The sequence below is a fragment of the Leucopleurus acutus genome (genome assembly GCF_964270905.1).
Source record: "Leucopleurus acutus genome assembly, chromosome: 19".
In the NCBI taxonomy this organism is placed as follows: Eukaryota; Metazoa; Chordata; class Mammalia; order Artiodactyla; family Delphinidae; genus Leucopleurus; species Leucopleurus acutus.
The window spans coordinates 17,569,200-17,586,952 of NC_139161.1; the positions used below are offsets into that span (position 1 = coordinate 17,569,200).

The 17,753-nt window shown below is 61.3% G+C and overlaps 1 protein-coding gene across 2 annotated transcripts; it reads right to left on the reverse strand.

The window, feature by feature from the left end:
- Positions 1-421: 421 nt before the first annotated feature.
- On the reverse strand, positions 422-17,753 carry ADAM11 (ADAM metallopeptidase domain 11; the record flags this gene model as incomplete). Of its 2 annotated transcripts, XM_082861392.1 has the most annotated exons (26): positions 422-470; positions 1,122-1,212; positions 1,300-1,414; positions 1,504-1,672; positions 1,764-1,883; positions 2,087-2,186; positions 2,389-2,452; positions 2,551-2,601; positions 3,146-3,226; positions 3,599-3,691; positions 3,801-3,872; positions 3,955-4,054; positions 4,561-4,612; positions 4,729-4,819; positions 4,935-5,019; positions 5,563-5,729; positions 5,936-6,007; positions 6,088-6,162; positions 6,506-6,573; positions 6,642-6,708; positions 7,095-7,170; positions 7,252-7,337; positions 8,337-8,403; positions 8,522-8,598; positions 16,636-16,811; positions 17,267-17,753. In XM_082861392.1, 26 exons carry the CDS (start codon positions 17,334-17,336, stop codon positions 422-424), a joined length of 2,334 nt encoding a protein of 777 aa, XP_082717518.1. The 2 variants fall into 2 exon arrangements, with proteins under 2 accessions (XP_082717518.1, XP_082717519.1); XM_082861393.1 differs by lacking the exons at positions 422-470; positions 7,095-7,170; positions 7,252-7,337; ... (2 more) ...; positions 16,636-16,811; positions 17,267-17,753 and having other exon boundaries at positions 1,118-1,212; positions 6,510-6,573; positions 6,642-6,655.

Consider the following 17,753-nt stretch of genomic DNA (forward strand, 5'->3'; position numbering starts at 1 on the left):
GGGAGGTCAGTGCTGGGCCCTGGAGACAGCAAGTCACAGGCTGGTCAGGGAGGGGATCTGGCGGGAGGTCAGACAGCGGTGACATGAAAGACAAAACAGATGGGACGCAGAGGTAGGCTCCCTTCCCAGGGGTTAGGGCCTGTGTGGGTGGGGGCACAGCTCCAGGGCCCACGGGGCCAGAGGTGGTCTGGCCGTAGGAAGGGCAGGAGTTAAACGACCAAGGCCTGCGGGGGTGGGTGGACTGGAGGAAGGGGCAAGGGGCAAGTCGAGGACACTTCCTGGAGTGGGGTTCTCCCACCCCTGTAGTGACAGCAGTGACAGCGAGGGTGGAGGAACCAGCCCCAGCTCCCCGTCCACAGAATGCGAGGTGACGAATGAGATGGAGGAGACAGGGACAGCGGGAGGGATGGCGTGGCCGGCGTCACACTGCCCCCTGCTGGGTCGGGTCATACCTTCCTCGGCGGATGTTTCTTCAGGAGCCAAGGAGAGGACAGGCAGAGAAAGGAAAAGGAGCCGTCTGTGACCTTGTCCTTCTCCCAGGGAGGGGCCTTCTGGCTCCCGGGAGACCCTTTGCCCCAGAGATGGGCCAGGGGCCCCGGGACCTAGATGCTAATGACAGGCCCAGGGAGCGCTACCAGGAATACCTACTGAACTTGGGTCCTGGGTTTGAGTCCTGACTGCAACTAACTCACCGCATGACCCTGAGCCTCAGGTCCTCCTCTGTACACTCAGGGGTTAGACCAGCTCGAGGGGCCCAGACACGGGTGCCCACAGAGCACCGTAGGCTGGGTGGGGCCTGGGGACTGAGGACTCGGGCAGCTCCCTGCTCAGCTCCACTCTGTGGCCAGGCTGGGATGCACTGAAGCACAGGGGGCCCCCATCTTCTCACATTTCAAGAGAAGCTGGAAATCAGGATTCTTAACGTAAAATCTCCTGGGTTTTTAAATGTGAGCAACCAATTCTTTTAAATGTTAAGACAAGACGCTGTGGGCTGGCTTGGATTGTGACAGGCGCGCTCCGGTTTGGTTAACCCCTCAGGGAGGCCCCTCAATTCCAACAGCCTGGGGTTCTGATAACCCCAGAGGAGGCCAGGGGGTGCAGGGGCCGTGTGTGTGTCTTACTTAAATCCCCAGCCCGTGCCGCCCAGGACGATGGCTGCAACCAGGACAGCCCCGGCGATGGAGCCGATGATGATGTTGGTGCCGCTGGGACCTAGGGAGGAGGGCAGGGCTCGGTTGGCAGGGACAGTCATGGAGGACAGGAAAGATGGAGCCCCACCCTGGCCAGCTCCAGCCTCACCCTTATATCTCTCCGTCTCCCCTGTGGGCAGAGACGTAGGCAGGGGGTTGTGGATACTGCAGTCCTTGCCCGTCCAGTCTGGCTGACAGATGCATTTCCCTTCATTGCTGCAGACCTAGAGGTGGGGTGGGGCCGGTAGAGGTGAGCAGGGCCCTGTTCCCACTTGTAAGCCCTTCCCCTGATCCCTGACCTCCAGGCACCCACCCCGTGGTGGGAGCAGATCCGGTGCTCCCCGCTGCCAGGGCAGGTGCTGAAGTTGAAGGCAGAGGCTGGCAGGCAGCGATGGTCCAGGCACAGCATGTTGGGCCCGCAGGCTGTGCCGTCCTCTACGTAGCTCAGGTCTGAACCATCGGCCAGCTGCACGTGGCCACCCCTGGGGAAACAGCACAGCCGACCTCTGCCCTTGCCCCCGACCCCATCACGGCTGCAACCTCCCCTTCCCCAGCCATGGTCCCAGCCCACACCTGCAGTCCAGCTCCTTGCCCTGGTGGTAGAAAGTGACGCTGCTGATGTCTCCCCCTAAGTCCCCCAGCCGAGGAGCTCCAGAAATGTTGACACAGAGGAGGAAGCCACAGAGCACATCCCTGTTGGGGTAGTGTGGAGACAGTGGGCCCCAAGTCTGACGTCAGACCCAACAACTGACTTCGTATCTGCCCTCTCCCCCTGATTTTTCACACAGTCTCCCGCTGGGACTCATAGCCCGCCCCATCTCTGAAAAAACCCTGCCCAGCCCCAGAGCCCCAGCCCCAAAACTGGGGAAGCCCAACCAGGAGCTTTGACTACTCACTGTTTATTGCACTGGACCCAGCCTGACCCCTTGCGCCCACAGTTCCCACGTTCTGTCCCCTCCACGTTCAGCTTCTCGTAACAGAAACGATCAGCGGCCGCTGTAGGGAGATGGCGCCAGGCATCACCCCACCCACTCCAGAACCCACCCGGGACCTCAGGCCTGACCCCAAGTCCAGCTGGGTCCCTGAGATCCTGGGGAGCCGCACATCTGGCGGAAGGCATTTCAGCCAGAGCCTGTCCCCAGCCTCTCCATTCCAGGTATTCCACATTCCCCTCTCCCATCTCCAGCCAAAGACTCACCATGGCCCCAGAGGGCGTGGCACTGCCGGTCCCGGGTTTTGCAGCGACCTCCGTAGCAGCGGCCCTGAGGGACAGACAGGAGACAAGGGACACAGACATTGAGGACAAGAGACTGCACTGAGCCAGAGACCCACAGGGGGTGGAAGCTCCACCCCATCATACCTGTTCGTGATCACAGTAGTAACCATCCAGCTTGTGCAGGTTGGGGGGACACTGCGGAGAAAGGGGCTGGACTGAGTAGAGCTGACCCAGGACTGGGAGCTGAGGTCGGCTCCAGGGAAGAATAAAGGGGTGCCAAAGGCCCGCCAGGTGGGGGCTCAGGTCCCAGGGCTCCTCCAGGTCAAGGACAAGAGGAGGGAACTCAGACCACATGGATTGGCAGGTCCCATAGTTTCTCCAGTCCCCCTCAGTTTCCTGCACCTCCTTCACAGGGCTGGGAGGACTGAATGCCTGGTATGTAATAAGGACTTAGAGATTAAATAATATTATTATCCACTGTGATCCCTAGGAGACACCAGGCACTGCGCCAGGCACTGGGAACACCAGCTAGACTATAAATACTGGTTTAACGATTGGAGGAGCAAAGCCAGAAGGCATGAAGAACTCCTTTCTCAGATGAGAAACTGAGGCTGATCAGCGGCGGCGACTACAGCAGCGGAGAGGAGGGGCGCGCAGAACAGTCACCCAGCAGAGCTAAACGGATAGGGATAGTGGTTGCCTCGCTCGGGACTCCGCAGGGCGGCCGGGACGGACGGACCTGGCTCGAGTCCCCGGTGCAGGTCTCTGCGATGTCGCATTCGTTCACGGCCTCTCGACAGGACACACCCCGCGGCTCGTACTAGGGAAGGGATGCATTGCGGGGCTCAAGCAAGAACCACCGACCCCTCGTCTTCCCGCCTCCTCCGCCCGGCCCCCGCCCGCTCCCTGCCCACTCAGCACCGCCCCCAGGTCCGTTCACGGCTCCGCCCACCCCGCTACTTCTCAACAGGTGCTCCACCCCACTCCCCGTAGCTCCGCCTTCAACAGAACGGAGAGGGCCGCACGCCCAGCTCCTCCCTCCCCATTGGCACTTTCTTCGCGTCAAGCCCCGCCCCTACAGAGTTGCCTCCAGCGGCTCCTCCTCCTTAAGTCCCGCCCCCTATCTGGACGTCCGCAGCCCAGTCCCTCCCGGTACCCGCTCCTTCCCGTCCCAGCGGCGGGTCCCCCTCACCTTGCAGCGGCGACAGCAGAGCCCGTCGCTGCACATGGCGTCGTGAGTCAGGGTGCATTTCTTGCAACAGTTCCCGCCCGCGCGACTGCACTCCTGAGGGACGCAGGGAGAGGGTGAGCCCTGACCCTCCCCACCCAGACCCTCCCTCGCACTCACCCCTGCGTTCCCCGCCCCCCACCTGGCACCAGCACTAGTCTCGCACCTGCACCGAGCCGCAGTCGCACTCCTCCCCCGCCTCCACGAAGCCGTTCCCGCACTCAGGCGGGTCCAGGAGCTGGACGGGGAAGGGGTGTCGGGAGTCTGGCCGGGACCCTGCCCAAGCCCCGCTCCCACGTTCCCAGCCCTGGGGCTGGTACCTTGAGGGGCTTGTTGAAGAGGCAGCTCCCGCCGCCCTCCTGCAGAAACTGGTTATACTCGTCGATGCTACAGCGCGAGAACTTGCGGGGTAGGTAGAACCTGGGTAGGGATGAGGGGGCCGTGCCGCTAAGTCCCCGCCAGCCCACTGTCTCGTCCCTTCTCAAGACTGGGATGGGGTGCACCGGCGGACTCGGTCACCATCTCGAGGAGGCTGAAGATCTATGTGCCTGGACACTGCATGAGAATCCTCCCGCCTGCCCATCAAGGGGGAGTGGGCAGGGGACGCCGCTCCTGGCTTCTCCCCGAAACCTCAGGACTCCGGGAGTCGGAGGTTTGTGCGCCAAGGAGGGAAGGTGCCTCCAAATGAGGCTTTGGCGGTACCCAGTGGCGACAGTGCGCACTACAAGCCTGAACAATTCGGGCGTCCGGCTGGGGAATGTGCGTCTCCCTATGCAGTGTCCACAGACAGCTGTGCTTCCTGGAATTGAGTGGTCCCGAGAGAGAGCTGGGTCTCTTGAGGCCACCGGGTCCAGAATGTCACCCAGTGCTCGCTCTAGGACTCCCTTTGCCCAAGATCCTCCCCCGTTTTGTCCCCAAGAACTCACCCAGTGTCCTCCATGATGCAACCCAGCCAGTTGTCCGGACATTTGCAGTCCCCTGAGAGGTGAGCCGGGTGAATATAAGGGAGGGTGAAGAACTGCCCCCCTCCCGTGGGCACCCTCTTCATCTCTAGAGTGTGGGTCTGGGCGGGGTGTGAGGGTCTTCACTGATACCTGCCGAGCTCCGGTGTTTATTCCACATCATGCCCAGGTTCTGCCCCAGCGTCTGGGCCAAGGTCACCGCCATGGCCCCCATGTTGTCATACTTGGGGTGAGGAAGATGGAGCACAAAGATGTCTACATCCCTCCCAAAGGCACAGGGCTCATGCCCTTCGCAGCCCCTCTCCTTCCCACCCGGCCACGCCCCCCACACTGCTCACCTCGTTCACACCCCCACCCCTGGACAGCGAGCAGATGCCCCCCACGTAGGCAGCGCCACTGCTGGTGCTCTGGAAAGTTCTGCCCCTGGAAGGGAGAGGCTTGTCAGGAGAACCCACTGCCTTCCCCGTGGTGGCTCCCCTGGGCTCTGATGGGGAGACAGGTGAGCCCCCCCCCACCCTCCATGAGGAGGTGAGTTCTGCCCTTCATGTCAGTCTGTGTGACCTCAGGCAATCCTCTTCCCTTCTTTGGATTCATTTGCCCTTAAGCCAAATGAGGGATTCCTAATAGATCATCTCTAACTGCAAGGACCTTTTATCAGATTTTTTTCCCTACTAGGGCATTGGAAGGGATGCCCTGAGGAAGGGATGCTGGGACCATTTGAAAGGGGAAGAGGGGACGAAGGGGAGGTTATGGGCAGAGGAAGACCACGGGTGGTAGGGAAAAGGGGCCTGAGCCTAAGATGCAGGGGAAGATGCCCAGACACTGCTGCAAATGGCTGGGAGTAGATACAAGGGGAGCCCAGTCCCCACACCCTGCAAGCGTGCCTGGCCCAGAGCCATGTTCAGTAACCCTGTGCACCGCGGCCACCAGCAGAGGCTGGCAGGGTTCATGGGGTGAGGGACTCACGAGAAGAGGTGGGTGGCATCACTGGGCTCAGGCAGGCCCTCCCGCCGGTAGACCATGAGCCGAGCCAGGGTCTCCAGGAGGTCATCCTGCACCTGGATCTTGTCCCCATCTGCCCACGTTTCCATGGCAACCAGCACGATGCGGGTATTCAGCTGTTCCTTGTACATCTGGGCCAGGAAGGGAGAAGATGAGGAGGGGGCTGGGGCTGGAGGGTGGGAGTGGGTGTGGGGGAACAGGGCTGGAGGAAGGTCTCAATCTGTCCCTCCAGGAAGTGGGGGTCAGAGGCTGACGGTGCCCTTGAGAGCTCACCCTGAGGATGCGTGCGGTGGCGTGGGGGGTGGGAGGAGAGGGAAGGGAAGGGAGGGCTGCTCACCACATCTGCCAGGTTCACCACGGACTTGGCAAAGTTGCTGGTGAGGACCACCGACTGTCGCATCTGCTCAAACTGGGAGAGAAGAGAGTGGGCGGAGGGCCAGTCTGCTTCCAGCCCCTCCTCCCAAAGTTACTCCCAGCCTGGGACTGTACCAGCTGGTGGTCGTTGATCACAATCAGCTCCACATACTTGGTCTCACTGTGCACTGTAGGGTGGCCCCTGCGGACCTGGCGGGGGGGAGGTGGGCACTTGGAATCAGTCCCCTCCATGCCTGGCATCGTGGCCAAGCCACAGACAGACTCAAGGAGGGGCTGGACTCCAGCCAGAGACAGTGTCGGTTCCCCACTTGTGCGGGTCCCATCCAGCCTTGGTACCAGGGCAGGCAGCCTCGGTTTGCCTAGACACTAGTGGTAGGGCCTAGGGTGGGCGCTTCCTGCCAGAGGTGGTTCCCTGGCTTCCAGCCACATCAGTCTGAGCCCTCCTTTGCCCCGGCTATGGATGGGGGTGACCTCCTGCTCCCGGCCACAGCCTGAGGCCTCTGCAGCAGGAGGTCTGTGCGGGCCCCCATACCTGCCTTTTCCTTCTCAGCCTTGGTCGGTTCGGAGAAGCAGAATGGGCAGGGGCAGCAAACAGGCAGCCTGGGGGGAGGGTGCCGGTGAGGGGGGCACAGTCGACCCCCTCCCTAGCCCCATTTTCCCTCCCTTACCTGGTTCCCTGCATCCGAGGGGGGCTGGGAGGAGAGGGGTCCGGTAAATGAGGTGGGGAAGGGGTCCCTGCAATGAGGGGAAATTAGTTCTTGGGGAGGCCGACCGGATCTGCTCTGAGCCCAGTTGCGGGGGAACATCTCCAGCCCTTCCCCCCACCCCACCCCAGGGTGACCCAGAACTGGCCAGAGCTCCCATGTCGGATCTGATCTCCCAGATGCTCAGATTCCGGGGTCAAGACCTGGGGGCACCCTGAGAGACAGGGGCAAAGGACACTGGAGCCCGACGGGAGGTCACTTGGGGGACAGAGGGGACATTGGAGCTGGGGGCACGGGGGAGGGCAGTGAGGCTGAGGTTACCAAGGCAGGAGGATGAGGAGGCAGCAGTAGCCACTGAGGTGACAGCCATTGGGACGAGCGCGGCAGGGCTGTCAGAGGGGCCAGGGAGGGGCTCACCTGGAGGGTTTCCTGAGGCCTGGCCACCTCGTGGGGCTCCATGATGTAGGTGAAGTTCCCGTCAGAGAAGACCCCGCTGCAGCGAGAGAGACGCAGCTCCCCACCGTCCCCAGGGCTGGAGGCTCATCCTGGCCGCCCAGCCCCTCCCCATACTCACTGCAGCCCCTGGCAGGTGGAGAGGGCAGCAAAGGAGTTCGGGTTCCCTCGGAGCCTCCCCTGGTAGTAGCAGTGGTCTCCAGCCCCCTGGGGGAGCAGAGAGCGTGAGTGGACACGCTCCCTTCCCCGCATGAAGGCAGGAGGACGGGTGAGGGCCGCTGAAGCTGCCCCGTGTGCAGGGCTGCGGTCCCTGGATACACCTGGGGATCTGGAGCCCGGCTCTGCTCTGGCTATGCTCCTAATTTGCTGTTTCACCTTGGGCAAGTTCCTAGCCCTCTCTGGGCCTGCTTTACCTCACCTACAACGTGAGGACTTTGGGGCACATCAGTGGCTCTTAACCATGAGTTGGGGCTGGTACAGGGATCACAGACTCATTTGAGAAGACTAGCTGACGTTCATATAGCACCTACTGGGTGCCAGGCACCATTCTAAGCACTTCCCACGGATCAGCTCACTTAATCAGATGAAAGCTATGGACTCACCCCCAACACACACACACCAGTTCACACACGGTGTGTTCACAGACGCCACAGCCTCTGTGGACCACCCCTGGACGCATGGTCTGTGGCTGAGGAAAAGTGAGCAGCGTGTGTCCTCCTGGCCAGGCTCACAGGTCAGAGGGGACGAGCACCCCCTCCCCTCTGCTTCCTGCAGAATTACTTGTGCTCCGGTTACTGACCAGTCTGGAGGGGGAGGGCCGAGGCTATCTATAGACACCCATTCATCTTTGCTTGCACCCCTGGGCCTTCAGGGCTGGGACCCTGGGGTCCCAGGCAGCCCGGAATTCCCAGGACCTTGGTGCTGAGCAAGAGGGGCGTTGCCCCAACCGCCCCCTGCCAGAAGATTCTGGGCATGGAGCAGTGGGGGTCCTGGAATGTCTCCATGCTGGCAGACAGGCTGGCTGGGGGTCAGCCCTCTGGAGCTGGGCGAGGGGAGCTGAGGGCTCCATGCCATTCGACAGGCCACCCCGACTCCAATCCTGGAGGGGCCAGGCCCAACCCGAGTGTAGAATATACCCCAGACCCCATCTCCGCCAGCCACCTGTCCCTTCATACCACCTCCCCATCCCCTTCCAAAGGCACTCACGGTGCTGTGCTGGGTGGGCCCCTCCCGGCTGAAGTGGCGCTCCACATATTGCGAAGAGAGAAGGTGACTGGAACAGACAGAGTGGGCAGGAGGAAGGAGCGGGTCACAGTGGGGCTGGGTCCTGTTTGGGTCCCACCACAGCTCAGATCCAGGTGCCCTTCCCCCAGACTCAAGGCCACACTCACTGGTTCAGCTCCAGGTCCAGAGTGAAGTTTGAGTTGAAGGCGGGGATGACGAAACTCACCTGGGCCAGGTGGACAGGCTGGGAGAAAGTGGGGGAAGGCAGAAGGGGAGTCAACCTGGGGAGGGGATGGCCCAGGCCCGGCAGCTGTGGGTACCATTGATCTGGGGGGAAGATGCTTTCCTCCAAGCTCATCTTCCTCCAAGACCCTGTTCCTTTCCTGGGGGGAGGGGCAGGAGCACACATCCCGGGGCACAGGCCTCCCGGCTCTCTGGGTGCCAGCCCACCCTCTCTGGTATGGCCCTGGGGCCAGTCTACGGTAGGGATGGGCAGGGGCAGCTCACCCACAGGTGAACTAAAGGGAGGCCCCGAGAAGTATCACGGGAAAAAGGCAAACAGGAGATGGGGTGCAGTGTGACCCCAGGGCCCTGCTGAAGCAGGCCCCTCCCTTCCTGTCCCCCTACCTTGGCCCTAGCCTCAACTTATGGAGGAGGCCTCGTACACTGCAGACAGGGGTGGAATGGGTTAGAAATGATCGCAGGGCCCCTGGAAGCTGGGATGATGGGCAAATGCCATCCTGTCGGGGGAAAGAACGTGGCTCCTCTACCCCCAAGTCCATTGCCCTCTGCCTCGCCCAAAGCAGCTCATCTTTGATATTTCAATCCCATGGTTAATTTTTAAACACGGAAGTTTTCCTGATAAATTTTTCAGAGGGGCCTTTGCAGTGGGGCAGGTTGTCATGGCAACGTACCAGGCCTGAGCAAGATGGCTGCCCTCCCAGGCCTGGGTGCCCAGCTACTGTAGCGGGTGCGGATTCCAGACCTGACGCTAGTGTGCCTGGAGGGAAAGCGACCCCAAAAGAAGAAACGGCAGGAGAGTCTGGGCTGAGGAGAAGTCAGCCTTCTCGGCTCCCACGTCCCCAGCCCAAGCCTCAGGTCTTACAAAAGATCTCAAAGCACAGGAAGGGCCTGAGGGGGGCTGGAGCCTTCTGTTCATCCCCGTCCGTTTAAGGAGACAAATCCAGATCCCCAGAGGAGGGGCCCACCACTGGGCTGTACAGATGTGAGGAAGTTTGTTGGCTGCCTTATCTTTCGGGGGGAGCAGGTTACAAGATGGAGGGGAGCCCCGATGTCACGAAATTCCATAGCCTGGTGTACTCGGCTTCCTGATCAGCCCCCTAGATTTCTAATCTTCATGAGCGCTTGTGCGCCAGGCACTGTTCTAAATACTTTACAAGTATCGTCGTATTTGATCTTCACTACAACCCAATGGGATAGATACTAATGTTATCCTCATCTAACATATGGGGAAACTGAGGCACAGAGAGGCTAACTAACATGCCCATGGTCGTAAGGCTAAGAAGTGGTAGAGCTGGGATTCAAGCCTAGGGAACCAGCTTCTAGGGCCTTCTCCCCTCAACGGTGAGGTAAGATGGAAACGGCCCAGTGTCCATGAGAGGCCCTGGGAGTCAGGGTGAGGTAGGCAGCCCTCTGAGCCCCAAAGACACTGACTCACCCCACCCCAGGCTGACCGAGGCTCCAAGCTCCATCCTGAGCCCCTAGAGCGTCAACCAGATTTGAAATAGAAAGTCAAAGACAAGGAGTCACTGCTTCCCTCTCCCCACCTTGGCCTGGACAACCCCTGCCCTCCCCCTGCCCCTGGGCCTCGACCAGCTCTGTCCCCAATACCCTAACTCCTTGGTCTGGACCACCCCTGCCCTCCCTCTCCCCTCCTGGACTTGGACTATCTCTGCCTTCCCCACCCATCCCTGTCTGGACCACTTCTGCCCTCTCTTGCCCTCAGGTCTGTTCCTGCTTGTTCTTTCTGGCCCCCACCGACAAGCCTCTATCCCGGCCCCTATGCTGGCCACCCAGGAGAGCAGCCTGTCCAGGCCCCTTGCCTTGATTCCGCTCTCTAAAGTTGGTAGCCTCAGGGATAATCCAGCAACCTCTCTGAGCCTCAGATTTTCCCACTGAAAATGGTAAGATGAGCCCAGATGCAAGGCTGCAAGGTTGCCTTGTGTGGCAGAGGTTGTCCTGGGCCTGGAGGATTCTGGAAGAGTCGACCCTGGTGCTTGCAGAAACTCCCCCACTCAGAAAGTCAGCGAGCTAACCCATCTGGCCTCCCCACTCTCTGTGCAGACCAAGCTGACCCCAACTCAGGGTAAAGCCCGGACCGATGCGGGAGCAGACACCAGGTGGCCTTTGTCCCCACCACTTCCTGCAGCCTGCTGAGGCCTCATCCCTCTCCTTACCTGGCAAGGCCTAACTGTGGGGCTGGGAGGCCCTCTTCCCCAGCAGGACACAGGGTTCAGGCCAGGTAGGATCCTGGGGCAGTGCAAGGGCAGCTGCTGGGACTGGGAGGCAAGCCCAGGAGGGGTTGGGGGAACCACCAAAGGCTACGGGAAGAAGAGGACGGAAAGCAGATAATGGGGCACGTTTGCCTAACCTGGCCCGATGCAGGGGCACTGGGGGGGACACCCCCTGTCTGCAGGAGGAGAAAGATCAGGAGAAGCCACCTCAGTCCCCAGGCCCTCTGGACCCCAGGCGCCCGGGTAGGGGGTTCCTGCTGGCACCAGCGTCTTAACCTCCCCCCACCAACCCACACACTCCCAGCTGAGCTTTCAGCCCATGTTCTATCAAATCCAAACTGCTCCTGGCCTGCATTCTGCCAGACCTGTCCCTGACCTCTCTCGCTATCCCTCAGTCCCTCCCTCAGGAGCCCCTTCTGTCCCCGACTGCTGCCCTCCTTTGCACCCAGCTCAGCGCTGCTGGTGACCGGCCGACCGGGCCTCCACCCTGTGCCCCGTGCTTGCCTCTCGCTCCCCGGCCACTGGCTCTCACGTGCTCAGGCTCATTGGATCTCAACCTGCCCCGGCAGTCTGGTGCTCATTTTATAAACGCCAGGGAGGGACACTTGGAGGTGACTGGCCCAGGGCCACGCTTGGGAGAAGCTGGGTCGAGGCTCACCCTCGGGCCGGAGTTCCTGTCTCTCATGGCCGCTGTGACCACCTGGCTGCGCTGACCTCACCCTCCCCTGTCGCTAGCTGGTCCACTCTCCAGGCACCTGCTTGCCCCCCACCAGATACGAGCGTGGAGGCAAGGAGGCAAAACTCCCGCTGAAGCCCCAGAATCACAAATACAGATGCCAGGCCTCCACCCCAGACCTACAGTCACAGCCTCGGGAAGGGGAAGCCTAAATATCTTTCGGGTTCCCAAACACCTCAGAAAGTTTGAACATCCAGGCGCTACCCCTCAAACAGTTCCCCTGAATCCCTCCTCCCAAGCTTCCATCTCCTCCCAGGACCTTCTCCTCACCCTCGTCTGCGACCACAGGGCGTGCACCCACCCACCCACCTGACGGGGCTTCGGCCCCTCTCTATCCCTGGGACCTCGGGCACATCGATTTCTTTGGTCACTGATTCAATTCTTCACAGGGGCGGCCTTTAGTCCCCTGGGGTTCGGGCTACACCCACCTTTTTCCTTGCCCAGGGGGTCAACACTTATGTTGAAGGAAAGGCATCAGAAGGCCCGAGTGAGCTGCTTACCCTCTCTGAGCCTCAGTTTCCCCACTGGTAAAATGATGCTGTCATGAGGACTAAATGAAAGCCCTTTTAAATGTGTTTTTCTCACAAGGATTAGTAATATAATAATCAATGAAAAAGGAAGTATAAATGTTCCCGCTGAACAGGGCTTTGAGGCACTGGAGAAACCGCGTGGGCTGGTGGTGGCAGAGGGGGAGGAGCCAGAGAGGCAGGAGCCCCACCTGGGAGAAATCCCCGCCTTCCCAGCCCTGGTCCCCCAAGATGCGCCGAGCCTGCACTTTTCGGCAGGACAGCGGGAGTCCCAGATAGTGAGAACAGTTGGACCAACTTCCGATAATGGGATTTGACCTAAATGCTTGAGGACAGAGTGACTCCTTACAGGGTCATTAGTCTCTCTGGGGACAGACTCTGGGCAGCTGGGTCCCTCCAGGCAGCCAGGAGGGGTGTTTTGGTGAGGCCAAGCCCACAGGCTGGAGTCTGGCTGGGGAGGACTCAAGACTCCTGCCACGTTGCCCCTCCCCCAACCCTGCACGGAGTCTGACAGGTAACCCCAAATGCCCTGGCTCCTGTTCCTGACACCCAGCCCGCCTGCCACACCTGGCCCCGGACACTCAGGAGGCCAGATGTTGAACATCTGCTCCTGCCGGATCCCAGGCAGGACACCTGACACCCATCATCTCCTCTAATCCTCGCAGCAGCCTGGGCGAAGTAGAGACTACTGTTACCCCCATCTCATGGATGGGGAAGGTGGGGTTCAGAAGGCTTGCCCAGGCCACTCAGTCAGAAGCAGGGGAGCCAGGACCCACTGAGGCTGTCCCGCGCCAAAGCCACAGGTACAGCCTTTCGAATGGAAGCTGAACTTCCTGCAGGAACTCTCCCTCTGCCCAACCTCATGGCAGGGCTCGTTCAGGGCCCACCTGGAGCGAGCTGGGCCCAGCACAAATCCTTCCAGCCACCAGCCCCCTCCCAGGAACCCCCTCCTGCCTCTGATCCCAGGTCAGAGCTGTGACCTTGGCCCAGGGCAGGTACTAGGGCTCCAGGCGCAGGCCCTGTGGCTTCCTGCCCGTGACTGCCATCTTGCAAGGGGCTGAGGACTGAGCCTTGCCTAACTGCCCCCCACTCCTGCTCAGCAAGAAAACGCAGACACCACAGCACACGTCCTCGGTTAAGGGCTTTCAGGTGGCAAATGCTGGTCTGGGCAGCTCTCACAGGAGCTCAACCCAGTGACTGAGGTCCCCTCTGCCAGCTGACTCCTGGGCCTGGGACCCTCCACGCCCCCGTTCACTAACTCACATCCTGCCCTCTCCTTGGTTCCGAAGGAGGCTGGGTTTTTCAGGGGGCGGCACAACCTGCACAGCCGCTTCGTGTGGATTAGAAAAAGGGTCCCTTCAGAACACATGCAGCCTCACGAGTCCTCCGATTCATTCAGCCCACTGGCCCGGGCACCCTTGTGCAGTGAACAACCAGCCCAACTGTACACTGAGGCCCTGCTTGTTCTTCCGCCTCACACCCAGCTGCAGGCTCCCTGTGATCCCAGATTTCTACACTTCCAGAAGCTCCCCGACCTCTCAGCCTCAGGCCTAGCCTGTTTCCAAACTGGACAGAAGTGAGATGTTGAGAGCCGTGGCAAGGAGGGCAGAGTCCCCTGGGCCTTTCTTTGCTGTACCCTTGAGCGAGGGGCCGGCGGCATGCACTGGCTAAGAGGGCTGCCCTGAAAATCAAGCTTGACCATGCTGCTTAAGTGCTGAGTGACCTGGGGTAGTTACTTCACCTCTCTGTGCCTGCTTCCCCATCTGTGAAATGGGAATAATAATAGCCCCACCTCCTGGAGTTGTGATGCGGATGAAATAAATTAATAACATAGAAAGGTAGAACAGTGCCTGTCCCATTGAGGGCCCAGTAAATTGTAATTTCTCTAGCTTCGAACTCCTTCCTGGACTGCTTCGCTCTCCCTGGTCCCCCCTCACAAAAGCCAGGAGTCTTTCCCCAACACTACCTCCTGGCAGTGGGTGGGTCTGAGATCAATGTTCTCATCATCCTGATTTGAGGGATCCGGGCTCAGAAAGGTGCTGGCCCAAGGCCAGAGCAGGTGAGCACCCTGGTTCCCACCATCCCAGCCCTGCCGGCCCGCACGTGCCCCCAAACTTGTCACATGACCCACAGCAGATGGAGATCTTGCTGCTGACCCAAGACCTTGTTTGGCTTGAGATCCCAAAAGGGTGCAAGAACTTCAGACAAAACCACACAGCAGCAGGGTGGGACGCTTCCTGTTGGGACATTGGGCTCAACGCTGCACGGGCTCCACCATCGGCCCCTGAGGTTCTGAGGCCAGAAGTGCTCCAGGGAGAAATGCCAAGTGGGAGCTAGAGGGGCCTCCTTCCGGTCAGGTGGGAATATTCTGGACATGTCTTTCTGTCTCCCTTGGCCTTCCTCCACCTTGTGCTGGGCTGGGGGGGGAGGGAGATTGGGAAATGCCCCCCCACCCCCACCCCCGTGCCAAAACCCAGAGAGTGCCTGGAGGCAGAACGGCACTGTGGGAAGATCCCTGCTCTTGGAGAAAATCACCCCACTGATTAAGATCTCATTGACTTTGGGCAAGTTACTTAATCTCTCTGAGCCGCAGTTTGCTCATCTGCAAAATGGGCAGACAAAAGTTACCCGCCTTACGGAGTTGGAGTTGTAAGAATTCCACCCCAGGGGAAAATGGGGTACAGACAAGTCAGGACAATGAGTGAACCTCATTGGGAGGCTGCAGGGAGGTCCCAGGGAAGGCTCAGTCCCAGAGAGACCCCCACTGGAAGCGACCGTGACCACTGCCCCACAGCTCCACAGAAGCTCCACTCCCACCCTCCAGACACCGGTTGGGCTTATTCAGACTTGGTCACTCACACACTGTAACACATGCCACATGCCACCCACTCACCCAGCAGAGAGACACCCAGAGAGACTCCCCCATCCTCTGCATACTCAACGCATCCAGTCCAAGCGCACCCATCCCCGTCTCCCCACCATCACAGGTACCACCATACCTCAGACTCCTGCCCGCACTCTTTCTCTTCAGGAAGGACTAAGCCGAAGGAGCACCCACTCTTCATCCTTCCCTGGCCCCCCGGCTTTCCCTCATCCCTGTCCTCTGACCCCACTGTGGTACCACCCCATCCTCCAATCTGGACATCCCCTAAGACACCAGTCAGACTCCCAGCAGCCAGGAACGGCAGCCAACTCCCAGCCAACACAGGCTTGGGGTGCACGGTTCACAGGTGGGGGGCCACCAAGGAAGAAAGTCAGACCAAGGGCCAAACCCAGCCAGGACACCCTATCCCTGGCCCTGGGACCATCCCTACTGCCCATCTACCACCTGCCAGGGAACCTGGGCAGGCCCCAAAGGCAGCCTCCACCGCCTTCCCCTCCCTCCCAGCCCACCTCCCCCCACCCCTCCCCATCTTCACCAGGCCTGCCCGCTCAGGACCATTAACCACCCCTCCCCCACTCCACACTGCCCTGAGTGATGGTCCATCTATTATGCATGCCGCCTTCCTGCTCCATTCCATTTCCCCGAGTACCCCCGCCCCCCCACCCCCCGGCAACGCCACAGCCCCCTCCACCCCCCCTAAGGGCTTTTAACCAAGTACATTAGGCAGGGCCAGAAGCCAGTCTGACAGATGTCCGCAATGTTAGCCTCCGTTTCCCTGCTTCCTCCCTCTGCCCAGCCCAATTTACCTCCCACCACTCCCAGCTGCCAAAACTTCCCAGACCTTGATTGTACTCCTCTGAGTCTCTCTCCTCCTCCTATTTCTGCCAGGCCTTTGCCGTCCTGCCCTCGCCGACCCCTTGGCCTGGCTAACTTTCAGCTTCGAGCTCCTGGAGAGCCTAGGCATGCTGAATGAATATTCCATCTGGGTGATTATTATTCACATGACATTAATTAATTATTAATTGCAATTAATCTCCTTCATTCCCAACCTTCCTCAGGGAGGCAGGAGGGGCCTGGCAGCTGAAAGGGACAGTGGGTGAGTGGAGTGGGCATTTGTGAGTGAGCTTGGGGCCTTGAACATTTTCCCAAGGCCCACCCACAGCGAGAACGGAAAGGAGAACAACAATTCGATCAGGGCACAGGGGGAAACTGAGGCAGAAGCAAGCACTAAGCTGGTCCCCAAAAAAGCCCACTGAGGGTGGCTGTGGCGGGCACCCAGCAGCCCTAACCCCTGACTGGCCTCTTAGCTGCTTCTTCCTGCCTCTCACTGCCCTCCCCAAGCCCCATCTGGTGTAGGACGGCTTGCTTTGGCAGGAGAGGGGGCTGGCGGAAAGCTGACCGAGGCTGGATTGAGCCCTGGGCCTTCTAGGTCCGCGGAGGGCAGGGGATCCCCACCCTGATGGGAGGGGGCCTGGAGAGGGGCAGGTGTGTGCTCCCACTAGTGGACTCCAGCACCCCCTTGGTAGCCCATTGTACAGAAGGGGAAGCTGCAGGAGCCGGCTGCTGGGGAGGCAGGCGCCCAAGCCCTGGCTGCCCCGTGGTCTCCCCTGGGCTCTAAGGCCTGCTCCAGCCCCCTGGCCTCACTGCCGGCCCCACTCACCGGTCCACCGGGAGGCTCCTGGCGGACCCTGGTGTCCAACTGCTGCTTTCGGACCTCTCCCCCGGAGCTCTCCCCCACCAGACGGCTGGGCTCTGTGACCTCCGAGGCTTCCAGGCCCCCCAACGGGGGAGAGACCCTCCAGCGCAGAGCTCCGGCGGGACCCCGGGTCCCCACACCTGGGGAGAAAAGGGCATAGCTGCAGACAGATTCCCACCATGGGGCAAGAGACGGGAATGGGGTGGGTACGGCACGCCCATCCCCCACCCTGATGTGGCTCCTGGAACCCTGGGGGGATCTGGGTGGGAGGATCTGCTGCCCTGCCGAGGCAAGAACCCGATGGGGAGGGGGCCAGGAGCTGCACTCCAGCCCGACCGTCACGACTGCCCCCCCACCAAAGCCTCACAGACCTGCAGAGTCCGCCGGCCGGCGGCAGGGGGCTGGCCGCAGTGGGGGGCAGATGTGGACAGGTGGGTGCACGCACCCTCCCTCCCCCCCCCACGCCCTCCCGCGCTCTGGACCTGCTGTCACCCCGAGCACTGCAGGAAAATGTGGCTGCAGCAGAAACCGCCGCAAAACCCGGGGCGGGGGCAGGGAGGGGGCGCCGAGGCCGGGCCGGGCGGGGGTCACTCACCGGGCGAGGGGAGCAGCGGCAGCAGCAGCAGCAGCAGCGCCGCGAACGCCCAGCGCCGCAGCCGCCTCATGGCTCGCTCATAATCCTCCGGGTCCGGGGGCTGCGGCGGCGAGCTGCGCGGCGCGGGCGGGAGGAAGGGCGGGCGGGGAGGCGCGGGCTGCGGGAGCCGCGGGCGGGGGCGCCGGGCAGTCGGGAGAGGGGCGGGAGAGGGGCGGGAGCGGCGCGCGGGCCGGCGGCTGCGGCGACGGCGGCAGGGAGGACGCCCGGCTCAGCGCGCTCCGGCCGCGGCCATCCCCGCGGGGCTGCGGGCCGGGTTAAGAGCCGAGCGGCGAGCACGTGAGCCGAGGGCCCGCCCCCGCCCCCCGCGGCCTCCCACCCCCACCCGCAGCTAGGCCGGGCCGGGGCCGCCGCGACGGGAGGACAAAAGAGGCGCCGCCCGGGACCAGCCTTCCCGCCCCTCCTCGGCCCCCTCGGCAGGTGCAGGGCT